Source organism: Piliocolobus tephrosceles, chromosome 9 (genome assembly GCF_002776525.5).
Source record: "Piliocolobus tephrosceles isolate RC106 chromosome 9, ASM277652v3, whole genome shotgun sequence".
Classification (NCBI taxonomy): Eukaryota; Metazoa; Chordata; class Mammalia; order Primates; family Cercopithecidae; genus Piliocolobus; species Piliocolobus tephrosceles.
In genome coordinates, this window is record NC_045442.1 from 123893852 (window position 1) to 123913293 (window position 19442).

The 19442-nt window shown below is 45.9% G+C and overlaps 1 protein-coding gene across 2 annotated transcripts in view; it reads left to right on the top strand.

Annotated features, from left to right (window-relative positions):
- The window catches only part of ITIH5 (inter-alpha-trypsin inhibitor heavy chain 5), a 102167-nt gene that overhangs the window by 80117 nt on the left and 2608 nt on the right, over positions 1-19442 (top strand). Inside the window, exons 9-13 of one of the 2 annotated variants that reach the window (XM_023230542.1) lie at positions 5481-5790; positions 8518-9077; positions 11992-12045; positions 15450-15566; positions 18319-18696. In XM_023230542.1, coding sequence (XP_023086310.1) covers positions 5481-5790; positions 8518-9077; positions 11992-12045; positions 15450-15566; positions 18319-18696 — 1419 coding nt within the window. Of the gene's footprint in view, positions 1-5480; positions 5791-8517; positions 9078-11991; positions 12046-12741; positions 13719-15449; positions 15567-18318; positions 18697-19442 lie in introns of those variants that run through there. The other variant, XM_023230543.1, reaches the window with a different exon arrangement.

Consider the following 19442-nt stretch of genomic DNA (forward strand, 5'->3'; position numbering starts at 1 on the left):
GGGGCGGGGCAGGGGCAGGTGGAACTGTTTTGCAAAACAAGGAGGGGCAGGGCAAGGGCAGGTGGAACTGCTTTGCAAAACCAGGAGCCCTGTTGGTAGACCTGCAGCAGAGTGAGTGAAACCTGTATCGGGTGACCTGGGAGGGTTACGGAGGTAAAATGTGATGGGGAGGATGTGGGCTCTTAGCCACTGCACGCTTGCCTTGGGTGGAGCCCAGGTAAGGATGCAGAATGTTAAGAGAGAAAAGATCATAAAGAATTCTGAGAAGAGTGGAGAATCAGAGCAGTGTGTTACCCAGCTGTCCTAGATGTTAAGTTCTCCCAACTCGGGACCTGTGCCGTGCTCTTGCCGTTCTCTGTATCAACAGCGCAGTGGACACAGTATTGGAGTATGGTGCTCAGTATTGGAGCATTTAGAACAACTGGACCTACTCCCTGCCCCCTGCCTTACAGGCTCTGTACAGAGACAGCACCTCCTGGTTAATTCCACTTCGGTTATCTGGAAACCTATAAAACACTCTGTTCAGTCTTTTCCCATCTGGAATTTTCCATCTTTCATATATTCATGGTTTCCCAATCCAAGACAAAGCCCTCATTTCCCAAATGAACTTAATTTGGAACTTGATCTTGCTGGGCTGGTACTTTCATTTACACTGGGATTTCCTACTAGCCTCCAAAACAGTATAATCTCGGAACTGTTTTGGTGTTTGATGAGAGAAATAGAAGATTAGATTTAATATGATAGTGATAATCTATGGCAAGAAATCCAAATCCACAACACCGTAAAATTCTTGAAGGAACAGATTTCTCTTCATGTTAACATAGCTCCCACCTCCATGCACGGTTCCTGAAGTAGAGGGCATGCTCAGTGGATATTTGTAGACTGGATTTATTTTAATGGTCCTGCTTACTGGAAGAATGATGTGTGTGTGCTGGTGGAGTGGGGTCCATGGAGTAATAAACAGCTTTAGAAAATAGCTGGGCCAGGCGGGGTGGCTCATGCTTGTAATCCCAGCACTTTGGGAGGCCAAGGCAGGTGGATCACCTGAGGTCAGGAGTTCAAGACCAGCCTGGCCAACATGGTGAAACCCCGTCTCTACTAAAAATACAAAAAGTTAGCCGGGCGTGGTGGCAAGTGCCTGTAATCCCAGCTACTTGGGAGGCTAAGGCAGGGGAATTGCTTGAATCTGGGAGGCAGAGGTTGCACTGAGCCAAGATCATGTCAATGCACTCCAGCCTGGGCAACAGCAAGGCTCTGTCTCAAAAAAAAAAAAAAAAAAAGAAAATGGCTGATGTATGTTAGGGTCTTTTGGACCCCAAGGCTTAGAAACCCCGTGGGTTTCCTTTATTTTTCTTGACATCGCCTTGCCCTAGCCTCTGCAGGTGAACAGCAAATCAGCCTGCTTCTCTCTAAGATGTGTAGCGTCAGGATTGAGAGCATGGATTTGGAAGCCAGGCTGCCTGGGTTTGAATCCAGCTCCACCTTCTCTGTGCCTCAGTTTCCTCATCTGTAGAATGAAGATAACAATGGAGTCGTTATCAGGATGGAGTGAGCTAAAGCATTTCAAGTGGTTAGAATGGTCCTGGCACATAGAAAGTCCTCTTTAAGCATCAGATGTGGCCATTATTTTCGGGTAACCCCTCTCACTGGTGCTTGTGAGTCCTTTGATGACAGCTCCTCTCTGTTTTCAGTGGGCAAGAGATGCCCCCCTTAACATGGGCTTGATGCCAATCCCTGCAGGGCCTCTGGTGGCTGTGTGCCATCGGGAAAGCTAATCCATCCCTCTGCCTGGGCTCTCCTTGGCTTTAAAGTGGAGTGAGAGATTTGGCACCATTGCTGAATACAGACAAGAAAAAAAAACAAATGCCAGTTCATCCTTGCTCACACATCCAGGGGCACTAAGAAATTAGACTGGGCCTTAAGAAAGGCAAATTAGGCCAGGCACAGTGGCTCATGCCTGTAATCCTACCACTTTGGGAGGCCAAGACGGGCGGATTGCCTGAGCTGGGGAGCTTGAGACCAGCCTGGGCAACACGGTGAAACATCTCTACTAAAATACAAAAAGCTAGCTGGGTGTGGTGGCTTGCGCCCATAGTCCCAGCCACTGGGAAGGCTGAGGCAGGAGAATTGCATGAATCTGGGAGGCAGAGGTTGCAGTGAGCCGAGATCACACCGCTGCACTCCAGCCCGGGTGACAGAGTGAGATTCCATTTCAAAAGCAAACAAACAAAAGAAAGGCAAATTAGTGATTCCAATAAAATGTTAAATAACTTTCCTTCCATTTGGACTCTGCATCTTAGCAAGAATTACGAACATTTGGTCGTGGACATAGCCTTATCTACTTTTTTAGCTAGAAAATCTGGAGGATGTAAAGCCATGGGGGAGATGATCTGGTTCTCTCAGTTGTGGTACATTTTAATTTTAAATTTCAATTTTTGTGGGTCTAGAGTAGGTATATGTATTTATGGGGTATATGAAGTATTTTGATACAGGCATACATTGTGTGATAATTACATCAGATAAATGAAATATCCATCACCTCAAGCATTTGTCCTTTGTGTTACCAACAATCCAATTATACTCTTAGTTATTTTTAAATGTATCTTGAAATTATTATTGAATATAATCACCCTGTTGCAGTATCAAATGCTAGATCTTCATGATTTCCAACTACTTTTTGTACCCATTAACTGTCCTTCTGCCCCACCCTCAACTACCCTTCCCAGCCTCTGGGAACCATCCTTCTCCTCTTTATCTCCGTGAGTTCAATTGTTTTAATTTTTAATTCCCACAGATAAGCAAGAACATGGGAAGTTGGTCTTTCTGTGCCTGCCTTAATTCACTTAATATAATGACCTCCAGTTCCATCCATCTTGTTGTAAATGACAGGATCTCATTCTTTTTTATGGCTGAATAGTGCCCATGGTATATATGTACCGCAAATGTGGTAAAATTTGCAGGTAGAGAAAAGTGCCTCCAGTCAGGATGACGGATAATGGATGGTGGTGATGGTCATCAGACTCTTAATTTACTACAAATCATGAATTGGACACTTAGAATGGGTGATCTTTTGGTATATAGATTTTATCTTAAGCCATTTAAAAAAAAAAAAAACAGGAAATAGGTGTTCACACTACAGTAAAGTCTCTGCTTTACTTGGTGACAGTGGGATGCTGGTAGCTTAGTTCAGTGGAATTCTTAGCTAACCCAGAAACCTCAGTGTAGCTGGGATTTCAGCCTCAACCACCCAACCACCTGTCTCTCCATCCACCAAACAAATACTTGCTCAGCTCCTATCAAAGACACAGGCCCCAACTTTATTTATTTATTTATTTTGCTCCCAAACTTAAATTTAATCATAAAGTAGTAAATTTAAGAATGCATGGGGCCAGGTGCGGTGGCCCACGCTGGTAATCGCAGCACTTTGGAGGCCAAGGTGGGCAGATCACAAAGTCAGATCAAGACCAGCCGGGCCAACATGGTGAAACCCCGTCTGTACTAAAAAAATACAAAAATTAGCTGGGCATGGTGGCATGTGCCTGTAATCCCAGCTACTCAGGAGGCTGAGGCAGGAGAATTGCTTGCTTTAACCGGGGAGGCAGAAGTTGCAGTGAGCCAAGATCACGCCACTGCACTCCAGCTCGGGCAAGAGAGCAAGACTATGTCTTAAAAAAAAAAAAAAAGAAAGAAAAAAAATACATGGGTGGCCGGGCATGGTGGCTCACGCCTGTAGTCCCAGCACTTCGGGAGGTTGAGGTGGGAGAATTGCTTGAGCCCAGGAGTTTGAGACCTGCCTAGGCAACATATGGAGACCCTGTCTCTAAATAAAAAAAGAAGGAAAAGAAAACATGGGAACATTCTTTTTTAAGGAAGCAGTAACCTGTAGTGTAACATACATGCAGAGAAATACACATGTAGTCACAGCCTGATATGTTTTCATAAACTGAACAGAACCCGGACCCAGATCAAGAAACAGAACATTGAGAACTCCAGAAGCCTACTCATGTTCTCACCCCATTTTTTCCATGGAAGTATCTATTCTAAAACATTTGAGGAGTAAAGAAAATCATCCAAAGAAAAAAAAGAGAGAAAAACCTCCTGCTGTCCACAGATACCTGCTAATGTCATTGGTGTTTATTCTTCCATGGATTCTCAGAGTTGAGATTTGTTTTCTATTTTGTATAGGTTTTCTAAGCCACATATTCCTGATAAAGTTTTTCTTCCCTGTCGTTCCCAACTTTATTTTATTTATAAATTTATTTTATTTTTATTTTTTCTGTTGAGACAGCATCTCACTTTGTTGCCCAAACTAGAGTGCAATGGCACAATCTTGTCTCGCTGCAACTTCCACCTTCTGGGTTCAGGTGATTTTCCGACCTTAGCCACCAGAGTAGCTGGGATTACAGGCACGCACCATCACGCCCGGCTAATTTTTGTATTTTTGGTAGAGACAGGTTTTTTCCCATGTTGGCCAGGCTGGTCTCGAACTTCTGACCTCAGGTGATCTGCCCACCTTGGCCTCCCAAAGTTCTGGGATTACAGGCGTGAGTCACCGTGCCTGGCCGGCCCCTAACTTTAATCAGAGCTGTTGCTGACAAGGGCCTCTGAAGGAAAAAGGGTGGCCAGGAGGAGAAATATTTCATGCCCTCTTCCTCTGTGGAGTTCTGACAAGCTGAGGTGATCGGAAGGGACAGGAAGCAAGGAAAGGAGGGACAATGAAGGCAACAAATTCATTCTTTCATCAGCTCCACCCAGCCCTGGACAACGCTGGAAGGCATCTGAGATGTCAGCAGCTACCCTCCTCTTCATTCCGTGCCCCTCCTCCCCCTGCAGCTGTTTCTCCCTCCACATTCCTGCTGTCCTCTGTGCTCAGCACCTTCCTGCTCTTTTCAAAAGCATTCTCAGAAAAGGGCACAGAAGTCACTGAAGCTCAGGTAGTGGAGACTGCTAAACGAAGGTGTCGCCACACGCCTTCTGGAGAAGGTTTGTTACAGCGGGATAATCCCCGGTCACTTACATGCATCTAGTAAACAATTTGCATTTAGCAAGTTTCTGGATGGCCCCCTGACATCTTACTCCTATGAGCACTTGGGTGGTTGAGCGTGAACTGCAGCTATGAAAGTGCATTCAGGCTGGGCGCGGTGGCTCACGCCTGTAATCCCAGCACTTTGGGAGGCCAAGGTGGGCAGATCACCTGAGGTCAGGAGTTTGAGACCAGCCTGGCCAACATGGTCAATCCCGCCTCTACTAAAACTACAAAAACTAGCCAGATGTGGTGGCTCGGGAGGCTGAGGTGGAAGAATTGCTTGAACCTGGGAGGTGGAGGTTGCAGTGAGTGGAGATCGTGCCATTGCACTCCAGCCTGGGTGAAAGAGCGAGACTCTGTCTCAAAAAAAAAAAAAAAAAAAAAAAAAGAAAATGCATTCAGGGTGGGGAGGCGAGTGCAGAGGCTTGAGCTGTCCCGTGTTGGTGTCCTGCAGGCACAGACATCAACGGGGCCCTGCAGAGGGCCATCGGGCTCCTTAACAAGTACGTGGCCCACAATGACATTGGAGACCGGAGCGTGTCCCTCATCATTTTCCTGACGGATGGGAAGCCCACAGTCGGGGAGACACACACCCTCAAGATCCTCAACAACACCCGAGAGGCCGCCCGAGGCCAAGTCTGCATCTTCACCATTGGCATCGGCAACGATGTGGACTTCAGGCTGCTGGAGAAACTGTCGCTGGAGAACTGCGGCCTCACACGGCGTGTCCACGAGGAGGAGGATGCGGGCTCGCAGCTCATCGGGTCTGTGGTCTGTCTTCGTAGGCGTGCGAGGCTGGTCGAGGGGCTGAGGGGTGGCTGCAGTGGGAACTTAGAGAGGTTTGTGTTGCTGCACCCCAGACTTGCATCCACTGACAACGATCACAGCTCATTGCAACGGGAGGTATCACAATGTGTTTTGAAGCCCAGCAGATAAGAGTTCAAATTCGGATCCTCCTTTGTGACTTTAGGCAAGATTTTTTTTTTTCTTGTGATGGAGTTTCACTCTTGTTGCCCAGACTGGAGTGCAATGGTGTGATCTCAGCTCACTGCAACCTCCACCTCCCGGGTTCAAGCGATTCTCCTGCCTCAGCCTCCTGAGTAGCTGGGATTACAGGCATGTGCCACCATGCCCGGCTAATTTTGTATTTTTAGTAGACATGAGGTTTCTTTCTCCCTGTTGGTCAGGCTGGTCTCAAACTCCTGACCTCAGGTGATCTGCCTGCCTCGGCCTCCCAAAGTGCTGGGATTACGGGCGTGAGCCACTGCACCCAGCCCTAAGCAAGATTTTAAGACAGCCTGTACCTCCGTTTTCTCATCTGTAAAATGAGGATTATGATTGGTTGCAGAATTTAATGAGAAAATCGCTATATAAAAACACCATGTAAAGCATTGGCACAGTGACCATCCCATATTAAGTATTTAATGAGCTCTTGTGGATCATTGACATCCTGATATTTCAAAGCACTTTTTAGTCAGTGTACTTTTATTCTACCCTGTGAGTAGTAGAGTACTGTTATCTCCATTTTGAGTACTAGTTAAAAGATACTTTTATTTAGAAGCAAAACCACCAGATAAAACTGGTAAATAATCAGATTATTTCGAGGTGGAGAATAAATGAGATCTTTTAAATGAGAGGTTGGGGAAAACTTAGATCTTTTAAAACAGAAATAGCTTCCCTCGGATATTATGTTGCCACACAGTCTGCCACGTTGCTGTTGACTGAGTGAAGTGCCAACTCCCAGTGCAGCGTGAGGCCCTTTAATCTGCATCGTGGCATATGTGGTATCTACTAAAAAGCAAAGGGGAGGTTTGGGTAGAAATACGGGTGTTTAGTAGCCATAATCAAAGGACGTTTATTAATGATAAATGGAAGTGGAGGCCCCTAAGGTGTGCAGTAAAGACAGGTCCTCGGTTTGGGATTTGCCACCATTTCCTCCCATGCTTAATGAAAGATGTAAATGAAAACACAGGTTTGCTTCCCACATTTTAAAAATTATTCAAAGCTAGAGTCAAAGGGGAGAATCTGATGCACTGGATAATAGAATTGAGATTCAATAAGGCATTCAGAAGCAAAAGCAATGATGCTGCAACAAGTCAGCTGCACTGCCATCCCACTGAAACTGTGATCAGTACCCGGCATTTATGAGAACTTACAATACACCAGGAATTTCTATGTGCATTATCCCGGATGATGCTCACAGAAATCCTAGGAGATAGGTGTATTAGGGTAAAGGCTACGCCGCAGTACAGAGATGATGAAAGGCAAAGGCTGAAATAAGATAGCCATTTACTTCCCTCTCCTGTAATGGTAACAGGCTAGATCCTGCTCCAGAAAGTCATTCAGGGACCTAAGCTCCTTCTGTTTTATTGCTCTGCTTCCCTCAGGTGTTGTCCTTAATGCTATAGGATTGAAATTTGGTCACTATCACTCTAGTTTTCTAGCCACAAAAAGGGAGAGAGAAAAAGCCAGCATGAATTTTAAGCAAATATTGAGAAGTTGCACATCTCACGCCTACCCATATTCCATTGGGAGGACATAATCACGTGGCCATTTGTGGCCTCGATGGAGGCTGGGAAATGTAGTTTGTAGCTCGATGGCCAGAGCTCAATTCTCATGAAAAAAGGGGAAAATGGACTTTCAGGGACAGCTAGCAGGTGACCAAAGAAGTACTGTTAACATCCTGATTTTATAGATAAGGAAACAAGTTCAGAGAGGTTAAGTCACATGTCCCAAGACACACAGCAAGGAAGCGACAGAGATGGAAGTCTAATTCTGCAGCCTATACTTTCTAGATCTTTTGAAAGGGAATTTTAATTGTCTCGGTACTTAACAAGAAGCAGTCATGTAACTTAACTACAAGAAAAGCAAATGCAAGCAAATGTTATATGCACAAACTCACACAAATCAGGTTTCTCAAGTAGAATGTGCTGCTTAAAGCACATCTGGAATTTGTATTTGGTTCTAAGAAAAAGGTTTTTTAAGAGGTCCTTTGAGAAATGTAAGTGTGCACAAAGGAAATTTACAAAGAATAGCAAGGGAATCTCGAAACTGTATCACAGGAAGAATAGTTCATGAGCCTGGGGATTGATCGGGCTTAAAGGAATCACAGCATTGGTTTTTAAGCATCCAAATGTCTGTTGAAATGGATTAGACTAATTCTGTATTGTTCAGAGGCAAAACTGAAACCAGTGGGTGGATATTTCAGGGAGGAAGATTTTAATCTACTAGAAGGAAGTTCTTTCTCATCATGAGGGCAGTTGAAAAACAGCTCAGGAGCCGTGTGAGGGAATGCGTCCCTCTCATCAGCGGCATTCAGCCTGCTGCCTCGTGACCTCCTGGCACAAATGTTGTGTGGGGTGCCATGTTGGACTCGATCGCTTCTAGAATCAGACTCATCCCCCTGAGGGTCTGCATTTTCCTTTAGGACTGTCCTGCCTGCTGTCGGAGCAGGGCCCTGATCTCCCTCTGTCCCTGTGCTTCCACCGCAGGTTCTACGATGAAATCAGGAGCCCTCTCCTCTCTGACATCCGCATCGATTATCCCCCCAGCTCAGTGGTGCAGGCCACCAAGACCCTGTTCCCCAACTACTTCAACGGCTCGGAGATCATCATCGCAGGGAAGCTGGTGGACAGGCAGCTGGATCACCTGCACGTGGAGGTCACCGCCAGCAACAGTAAGAAATTCGTCATCCTGAAGACAGATGTGCCTGTGGGGCCTCAGAAGGCAGGGAAAGACGTCACAGGAAGCCCCAGGCCTGAAGGCGATGGAGAGGGGGACCCCAACCACATCGAGCGTCTCTGGAGCTACCTCACCACAAAGGAGCTGCTGAGCTCCTGGCTGCAAAGTGACGATGAGCTGGAGAAGGAGCGGCTGCGGCAGCGGGCCCAGGACCTGGCTCTGAGCTACCGCTTCCTCATTCCCTTCACCTCCATGAAGCTGAGGGGGCCGGTCCCGCGCAAGGACAGCCTGGAGGAGGCCCACGGCATGTCGGCCGCCATGGGACCCGAACCGGTGGTGCAGAGCATACGAGGAGCTGGCACGCAGCCAGGTACGAGGCACCTGTGCCAGCCAGGTGTGGGGGACGCAGGCCTGAGATGCCACTCACCTCCTCCACAGCAGGAAGCTGTGTTAGTCCATCTTGCTATAATACTTATAAACAATAACCCAGACTGGGTATAGTAGCTCACGCCTGTAATCCCAGCACTTTGGGAGGCTGAGGTGGGATCGCTTGAGGCCATGAGTTCAATACCAGCTTGGGCAACACACAGCGACCCTGTCTCTACAAAAGAAAAAGAAAATTTAATTATCTATATGTGGTGGAATGCCTGTAGTCTCAGCTACTCAGGATGCTGAGGAAGGAGGATCAGTGGAGCCTGGGAGTTCGAGGCTGCAGTGAGCCATGATTGTACCAGTGCTCTCCAACCTGGGTGACAGAGCAAGACCCTGTCTCCAAAAAACAACCTACCAAAAAGCAGTAACCCTGTAGAGAGCTCACAGTCTTCAGAGAGTATTGTACACTGTTGTACACACATTGCTATACACTGTGGCTGTCTAGAGAAATGAGGAAAAGGTGGCATTTGAGTCAAATATCACCTAGTGAGGTCAGTCCATCAGTAAACCACCAGTAAACTGAGTGCTTGCCAGGTTTCAGGCATGGGCAAAAGCACTGAAATGAACATACCAATGCCCATTTTTCAGTGCCTTTCTGTATTTTCAAAGCACTTCAGAGTTATGTAGTATAATTTAATTATATGCTTGATTTTATCTCCCCGAGAGCACGTGGGCAGGACCACGGTACGGATTCTTGCAAGAATCCGGTCTTTAAATGTCAGTCTCTGAGAATCTGAACAGAAGCAGGCACGGTCAGTCTCAGTGCCATTCTGCTGGGTGTGTGAGTAGAGACCAGAACAAGAGAAAGGAAACACAGTGAAACCAAAGCAGGGCATTGTATTCCTGGCAGATCTGCTTGTGGAAAATCGCGTTTCATATGCATCACATTTTTTGGGGTTCCTGTCAAGTTCTGTCTCCTAGGAGAGGAAACAGGTTGATCAGGCCCTACTCCACACCCCACCAATGCTGTCCCATTTATTCCTCACACTCTAAAGTCTTAGAAAGACCTGGGTGTGGAGAAAGCATGCAGTTAGGATTCACCAACCTTCCTGACCAGCTGTGAGGCCTGAGGCAGGTGTCTCAACCTCTCTGAGCTTCCGTTCCCACTCCCCAGCCCTGAACACGGAGATAATCATAATTTCCCTGCAGGGCTGGTGTAAGGACTACATATGGAATGCCATGGGCACACAGTGAGTTTTGCACAAATGTCAGACATGCCTTCCATGGAGGCACGGAGTACCAGAAATTTCTTGATAAGTTCGGACCCCGATAGCGAGGTTACAATTGACATGGCTATTTCAGAAAGGATGGAGCTTGTCTTGGCAAAACTTACACAATTTTTGCTGTGATTAAAAGCATGTGGCAGGATGCTATCACTTTCTACTCATGAGATCCATGCCACATCCAGGAAAAATGGCTTTCTGAATAAGATCTTGATGACAGGTCATCAGCGCAAATCTCCACAGCTTCAGGAGAGATCAGACCCAGGTGATATAAGACTCGGGGCCGGAAAGACAGAGGAGATAACCAACTGATTACTCAAAAGGTGTTTTTTTTTTTTTTTTTTTTTTTTTTGAAGATTCTTCCTTTCCTTAAAGCTCTGACGGTTTTTATATTTAAATTTTTTTTGAGAGTTGGTGGCAGCTGCCACTCCTCAAAGCAGTCATCCATCCTCTTTCCTGTCAAATCTACGTTCTGCCCAGATCATGCTGGTCAAGACCAGTCTTGAGAAGCTGGTGCTTCAAGAACATTTCAAGACCTCACTCGTTAATTTCTGTGAGCAGTCATAAAAACCAGAGAAGAGAAGCACAATTTTGCTAGTACTAACAGTTTGACATAAGTTATTGATTTTATTTATAGATATTAATTACTTTTAGGTTATTCTTTCATTGAATATTCAGAGCACCAGTACTTTGAAATACAAAGTGTTTCAAAATCTGCTTTGTGAATTCCGCTACACACGTAGCTACAGACACTGGATTATAACTGTACCTCTTTTTTTACATTGTTGTTTGTTTTTGTTTTTGTGTTATTGTGAACGTAAAACTTACCACCTTACCCATTTTTAAGCGTACGGTTCAACGCTGGTAAGTGATGTTAAGTATATTGACACTGGTGAAACAGATCTCTACAACTTTTCCATTGTGCACATCCGAAATTCTACAGGCCCACTGAACAGCTCATTTCTCCCTTCCCCTATAAATATATCTCCAGTGTGATAAAATATTTTCCCCTATAATATACACAAAAATAGCAGAATAGTATCTAATTCATGGAAGAATAAAATAATTAATCCTGCACACTTTACACTCCACTTGTGTAGCTTCTATTCTTTTCTTTTCTTTTCTTTTCTTTTCTTGTCTTTTCTTTTTTGAGACAAGAGTCTCACTCTGTTAACCAGGCTGGAGTGCAGTGGTGCAATCATGGCTCACTGCAGCCTCAATCTCCTGGGCTCAAGTGATCCTCCCACCTCGGCCTCCCAAGAAGCTGGGACTACAGACGTTTGCCACCTTGTTGGGCTAATTTTTTTTTTTTTTTTTTTTGGTGAGACAGGGTGTCACTATATTGCCCAGGCTGGTCTCGAACTCCTGGGTTCCAGTGATCTTCCCACCTTGGCCTCCCGAAGCACTGGGATTATGGACATGAGCCACCATGCCTGGCTTTACTTGTGTGTTTTGAGGCCAAGCTCCCTGTTTAAGACTGATGATGTTTTAAAGGGTTTTTTGATTCTTTAAGCTATTACAAATGTACCTAAAAGCTGTGTTTTAGTCATTTCTGCTGTCTCCCTTTGTACTTCTCTCTTCATCTTCTTTAATGAATGACCATGATATTCTCCTCCTTCTCCTTTTTAGGACCTTTGCTGGAGAAGCCATACCAGCCAAGAATTAAAATCTCTAAAACATCAGGTAAAGAAAAAGATGCGGTTGTGTGTGGATTGAGATTAAGAGATGTTTAAAAAGTCTGAAACCAGGCCAGGTGTGGTGACTCACGCCTATAATCCCAGCACTGTGGGAGGCCGAGGTGGGTGTATTGCTTGAGGTCAGGAGTTCAAGACCAGCCTGGCCAACATGGTGAAACCTCGTCTCTACTAAAAATACAAAAATTAGCCAGGTGTGGTGGCAGGGGCCTGTAGGGGAGGCCGAGATAGGAGAATTGCTGGAACCTGGAAAGTTGAGGGTACAGTGAGCCAAGATCATGCCACTGCACTCCAGCCTGGACTACAAGAGTAAAACTCTATCTAAAAAAAAAAAATAGTGTAAAACCAAGAATTCCTTGAAGTCAGTTAAAAATACCAGCTCATTCAGCAACGTATCAAGCCCACAACGTGAGGCAGAGCCTGAGAACTGCAGCTGTCATGAAACCATCACATAAACACTGTGGAGACAGCACAGTCCCCAGGAATCCTGGCAGGAAACCTGATGGAAGAATAGATGGGTGGCAGAGGCACATTCTGACCCTTATTGAGTTTGGAAGACATTTGTTTTAGAGATCCAGAACGTGCATCCTTCCAGCCTCTGCTATTACAAACATAAAATGGTGCTACCAAAATAAAAACGTCTGGTGTGACAGGCAGGCTTTGTTTCTGTTTTCATTTTTTTCAGTTCATGGCTTCAGAAGGGAAGAACAGATTTTTTTCAAATGTCATGACATTTCCTTTTGCCAGCTTCCTGGGACTATAATAAAAATTCAGAGGGAAGAACAACCTATGACTGGGTTTTGTTCTGCTGTGTCCGCGTCATCCTCTGGAAGTCTCGATCATTGCCTTTTTGCTGCTGTGCTGTACGTGCAAGCTCCTAAAGCCAGGGACATCCCAGAGATTAGCCGTGGATATAGAGTCTGCGCAGTCTCCAGGAGACGGGCTGTAATTCCTTTGAACACACACGTAGGCTTTATGGAATGCCGGAAAAGCTTCCTCTTGGATGCTGCCTGGAGTAATGCCTTTTTGACCCCTCCCCACTTTTTTGGATCAAGGACTATCTTTCCTTGTAAAGAGATTTGGACGATTTGAGTAGAAATGGTGTGGTATGTGCACATAGAAACTCTCAGAAAACTGTCAGATGAGCTGGACAGTTGCCCTCTGTCTCCATGGGTCCTGCATCCCAAGGATCAAACCAAGAGCAGATCGGAAATACGTGAAAAAGGAATTGCATCTGTATTGAATGTGTACGGACTTTTTTTCTTGTCTTTATTCCTTAAACAATATAGTGTAACAACTATTTACATCGCACTCCCTTTGCATTAGTTGTTATAAGTAACCTAGAGATGATTTAAAGTGTGTGGAAAGGCTGCGCACAGTGGCTAAGTCTGTAGTCCCAGCACTTTGGGAGGCCAATGTAGGTGGATCACCTGAGGTCAGGAGTTCGAGACCAGCCTGGCCAACATGGTGAAACCCCATCTCTACTAAAAATACAATAATTAGCTGGGCATGGTGGTGCATGCCTGTAATCCCAGCTACTCAGGAGGCTGAGGCAGGAGAATCGCTTGAACCCAGGAGGCAGAAATTGCAGTGAGCCGAGATTGCACCATCGCACGCCAGCCTGGGTGACAGAGTGAGCCTCCGTCTCAATAAATAAATAAAGTGTATGGAAGGCTCTGCAAAGGTTATATATAGATACTACACCATTGTATGTCGGGGACCTGAGCACACATGGATTTTAGTATCCGCGGGGGTCCTGGAACGAATCCCCCATGGCCACCAAAAGACAACTGGGTGCGTGCCTAAAAAAAATGCCAGCAATGCGGGTGAGAACTTGGATCTCCTCTGGGGGCCAGTTTTTCCCCATCAGCAAAAGACGAGCACCTTGAATTTCTTCATACGTTGCAATTTTCCGGGAAGTTGAGGCGCTTCCCAGGGAGAGCAGCCAGATCCTCCCAAGGGCCCTTCTCAGGGATGCTGGGGCAGAAAGGGTTTCTCAATACTGAATGCAGGGATGTTAGTTTGTTGCAACGTAAAAGCCGACCCTGGCTCATGCCTATACTGTGCACAGCATGCATGCAGACACATCCATGTGCACGGAAAGCAGAGGGGCATTCAAGAAACAAGTTGTAGGCTGGTGCGGTGACTCACGCCAGTAATCCCAGCACTTTGGGAGGCTGAGGTGGGTGGAATGCTTGAACCCAGGAGTTTGAGACCAGCCTATGCAACATAGTGAGACCCTGTCCTTACAAAAAATAAAAAATTAGCCCGGCATAGTGGCACCTGCCTGTAGTCCCAGCTACTCAGGAGGCTGAGGTGGGAGGACCATTTGAGCCCAGGAGTTTGAGGCTGCAGTGAACTATGATTGTAGCACTGTGCTCCAGTCTGGTCAGCAGAGTGGGACCCTGTCTCAATAAAATAAAGTAATATGAAATAAACAAATTGTACTTGGAATATAAATTAGAAGGTAAATCTCCAATCTAGTAAGAGAATTGATATAGATTCTCAAGAAATCTTTTATCTGTATAATAAAAGGCAAGGCTGTTCACCTTTAACAGAGGTGAATATGAGAACAGACAAGAACTGTCCGCTGAACTTTGTGCTCTCATCTGTGGACAGAAATTTCAGAGCAGTGAAGTTGGTGTGACCCAACGGAGGGGTTTCCGCCAGTACCCTGACTGTGTGCCTGGCCCCCTACTCACTTCTGGCTTCCCTTGCCCCTGCATCTAAGCTGGGCATGGCTCTCAGTGCCTGCGTGCAGGGGTGGCATACAGCTGACGCTGCGAATGAGCCTGGGATAGCCTATGGCTTCCTGGGAGAAGAAGCGCCATAGATCTCCCGTCATAGGACAGGAAAGTCCTCTGCGTCTGTGCCAGTAAAGGAGAAAGCAAATAGCAAGGGGTGTCTGCCTGGGGAATGGAAGCATGGGGACTGAGTGCCAGTAGAGGATGTGTAGGGATCTCTCTCTCCTCCTCCTCTCGCCTCTGGAAGCTTAGGTGTCTATGCTGAGCTTAGGTGTGATGAAAGGAGCATCATATTGGAATTTGGAAGACCTGAAGTCAAATGTTTACTGCGAACTCACTGGGTAATTTTGGGGAATCGTTTCCCTCCCACTCATCTTCCTCATCTGGAAATTGAGGACACCTCCTTCCAGCATCGTTTTCAGGATTCAATAAAATCATTCGTTGGCGTGAACCTGGGAGGCGGAGTTTGCAGTGAGCCGAGATTGTGCCACTGTACTCGAGCCTGCAACCTGGGTGACAGAGCGAGACTCCGTCTCAAGAAAATATATAAAATAACATCATTCATGAGAAAATAGAGAGTAGCACCTACACAAGGAAGGTACTTAATACATGTCTTTCTTTTTCTCTCCTTTTTCTTCTGCTCTGGCAGTGGATGGCGACCCCCACTTTGTTGTGGATTTCCCCCTGAGCAAACTCACTGTGTGCTTCAATATTGATGGGCAGCCCGGGGACATCCTCAGGCTGGTCTCTGATCACATGGACTCTGGTAAGTTCTACCTTCCACTGTAGCATCTGGGCAAGGACAGGTAGGTACTGCATCCGCCTCTGTTCTTCAGATGGATGTCCAGTGATCTGAGGGCCACCTGATAGATGCTTAGTGAGTGTTGTCGGTGGTTAAGGGAAGTACAGGGCGCTCCTGGACTTATGCATCTGACTCCCTGCTTTATGACAAGTGCCGCCTGGCCTTGGGCACGTGCCTTCGGAGTTTGCCTTGTGAAATGGAAATAGGGACACTCTTGGCCTGACAAAGCTATTATAAAGTGGATCAAATGAAACTGGATGTGAAGTTGTTTTGTAAATGCTGAAGTGCTTTAGAAATCCACTGTGTAGGCTGGGCACGGTGGCTCATGCCTATAATCCCAGTACTTTGGGAGGCCGAGGTGGGCGGATCACCTGAGGTCAGGAGTTCAAGACCAGCTTGGCCAACATGGTAAAACCCCGTCTGTACTAAAAAATACAAAAAAATTAGCCGGGCATAGTGGTGGGCACCTGAAATCCCAGCTACTCAGGAGGCTGAGGCAGGAGAATCTCTTGAACCCGGGAGGCGGAGGTTGCAGTGAGCTGAGATCACTCCAGCCTGGTGACAACAGCGAGACTCTAACTCAAAAAAAAAAAAAAAATCCACGATGTATTACGATGTAGTATTGTGTATTATTGTCATAGCGTCTATCCATTCAAAAGCTGTGATGCCAGGGAGGCCAGGGTTCTAAACTCATGTCAGTTTCTTGATGACTTATACAGGACGCTCAGCTGTGAATCCACAGCTCGCTCTGTGTGCTGTGAACGTGTATGGTCAAAGGGGCTCTATGCACCCTGTCGGTCTGTAGAGGGCCTGGGTGAAAGAGATTAGCACAGAGAAGGCTTTTCAGGTTCAATGCAGGTAACAGGCCATGTCCAGCTCTGTGAGGACAAGCTTTGGAGTGGGCACCCTGGCACTTCTCACTGCCAAGAACGTGAGTGTCTTGGAATGTTGGGTTGCACAGGGTCCCCCGGCAGGTGACGTGTGATGCAATTATGCAGAGTTTGATCCTGGGGTTCCTTCAACACATTGTTTTCTTACGGGACTTTATAGCCTCGGAGCTAAACCTCTACTGTTTCTTATTTCGAAGGGCTCAGGAGCAAGATAGCACCTAACTGTATATGTCCTTGGAAATACCTCCTATTCTGGGAGCAGCTCCCATGGTTTCTGTCTTCTGCGAGATGTCCGTGATGGGAACTCAGCCCGAAAATGCTTAGGACTTTGAGGCTGGAAGAGCATAGGCTCTTCTCATGCTGGGATTTCTCCCCTCCCCTGACCCCTTGCCCCAGAGAAGGCCCTTTTTTCCTTGAATGTCTAAGAAGTTTTATTGGGAAGATTATTCTCAAAGCAGAGAAAACAAAAGTTAATTATATAGCAATCTTTTCTTATTGCAAATTGCAGCTTTGCCTGAGAGCAAAACACATTTTTAACGTGCATCGCCTAATTCAGCCCCAAACATCTCTAGTGCAATTGCCATCTGTTTGCTATTCAGCCAGACAGCACGGAACCTGGGGCTTGGTTCACAGGCCTTGCTCAAGTCTGGAAAAGTCCCAGTGGTGTTCAGATTGATGAAGAAAAAAAGAAATGAGTTGATTTGATAGCAGTTTACAATTTACACAAATGCTACCTCCTGGGATCCTCACAGAAATTCTGTTAGGTTTTATATCTGTCCATCCATTTTACAGATAAGGAAATTGAGGCAGGTTTTGGTTTTTTTTTTTTTTTTGAGATGGAGTTTCACTCTGTCGCCCAGGCTGCAGTGAAGTGGAGCCATCTTGGCTCACTGCAATCTCCACCTCCCGGGTTCAAGTGATTCTTCTGCCTCAGCCCCCCCAGAAACTGGGATTATAGGGTTTTTTTTTTTTTTTTTTTTTTGACTTGTCTAAGGATGAACACCCAAGTGGAGGAAGAGCTTGAGTTTTTGGACTAAAAACAAAACAAAACAAACAAAGCTAACTTTGCATTCTCCCGCACTGCTCAGTGGCATCGTAAGATGTCCGAATCAGGATCAGCAGCCTCTGGTGGATACGAAATACACATCAGGGCCATACAAGAGTTCTTATCACTATAGCCACACTGGAAGGAAAGCAGACGAACATGGTAAGCTGTGTGTAGATGCGGAAATACTTAGCTTCGTGCCTCCTTCTATGGCATCTCGACCCAAACCTACATCCTCCCTCGTCTATCCCAAGGTACTGGTCAAACAACGGTAAAAAATCCACACATAACTTGACGCTTTCCCTCATTCGTTCACTCACTTCGTAACCACTGCGTGGCCTCTGTGTGTGAGTCCGACGATGTTTTTGGTACTAGAGATACAAAGATAAGCCCAAAGGAGGAGGGAAATTCTAACTTGATGTGTTGGGCAGGGATAGATTTTTTCTTCCCTTTTTTTTTTTTTGTGAGATGGGATCTTACTCTGTAGCCCAGGATGGAGTGCAGTGGTGTACTCACAGCTCACTGCAGCCTTGACCTCCTGGGCTCATGGGAACGCCTGGACTCAAGCGAACTAGCTGGGACTTCAGGCATGCGCCACTATGACCAGCTGGTTTTTTATTTTTAGTAGAGACAGGGTCTCTCTGTGTTGCCCAGGCTGGTCTTGAACTCCTGGGCTCAAGCAGTCCACCTGCCCTGGCCTCCCAAGTGCTGGGATGACAGGCGCGAACCACCACTCCCGGCCAGATTTTCTAACCTGGTTTTTTTCCCCTTGGCCTCTGAGGTGTGACAGTGAACGGAGAGTTAATCGGGGCGCCCGCCCCTCCAAACGGCCATAAGAAACAGCGCACTTACTTCCGCACCATCACCATCCTCGTCAACAAGCCAGAGAGATCTTACCTCGAGATCACACCGAGCAGAGTCATCCTGGATGGTGGGGACAGGCTGGTGCTCCCCTGCAACCAGAGCGTGGTGGTGGGGAGCCGGGGGCTGGAGGTGGCCGTGTCTGCCAATGCCAATGTCACGGTCACCATCCAGGGCTCCATAGCCTTTGTCATCCTCATCCACCTCTACAAAAAGCCGGCGCCCTTCCAGCGACACCACCTGGGTTTCTACATTGCCAACAGCGAAGGCCTCTCCAGCAACTGCCATGGACTGCTAGGTAGGAAGCTGTGCTCTCGTCACGCTGGGTATAGAGGACGGAGTTAAATTTCCCAAGCAAAGCCGATATTGCCAACACCTTTAGTTCGATTGAGAAATTCAATAGGAATGTGGTTTTTATTATATGTGCAGTCAGCATATGTATGTATGTGTGTGTGCATAGTCTATACATATACATAATATACATATATGTATACACAGACTGCATATGTGTGTATGTATGTATAGTCTATGTAAATACATAATATATATACAGTCTATATGTACGTGTGTGTATAGTCTGTATATATAGTGTGTATATATATAGTCTACATAATGTATTATATATAGTATGTATACATGTATATATGTATTATATATACAGTCTGTATGTGTGTATGTATACACAGACTGATATGTATGTATGTATATATACAGTCTATATATACATATACATATGTCAGTCTGTATGTGTGTGTGTGTATATACACAGTGTATATGTGTATGTATACAGTGTGTATGTATGGTGTGTATATATACATATAGTCTGTATGTATGTGTGTGTATATATATATAGAGTCTGTATGTATGGTGTGTGTATACACAGTCTGTATATGTATGTGTGTGTATATATACAGTATGTATATGTATATATGTATACAGTATGTATGAATGTGTATATATATGTATGTATACAGTCTGTATGTATGGTGCGTGTGTGTGTATATATGCAGTCTGTGTATGTGTGTGTGTATATGCAGTCTGTAT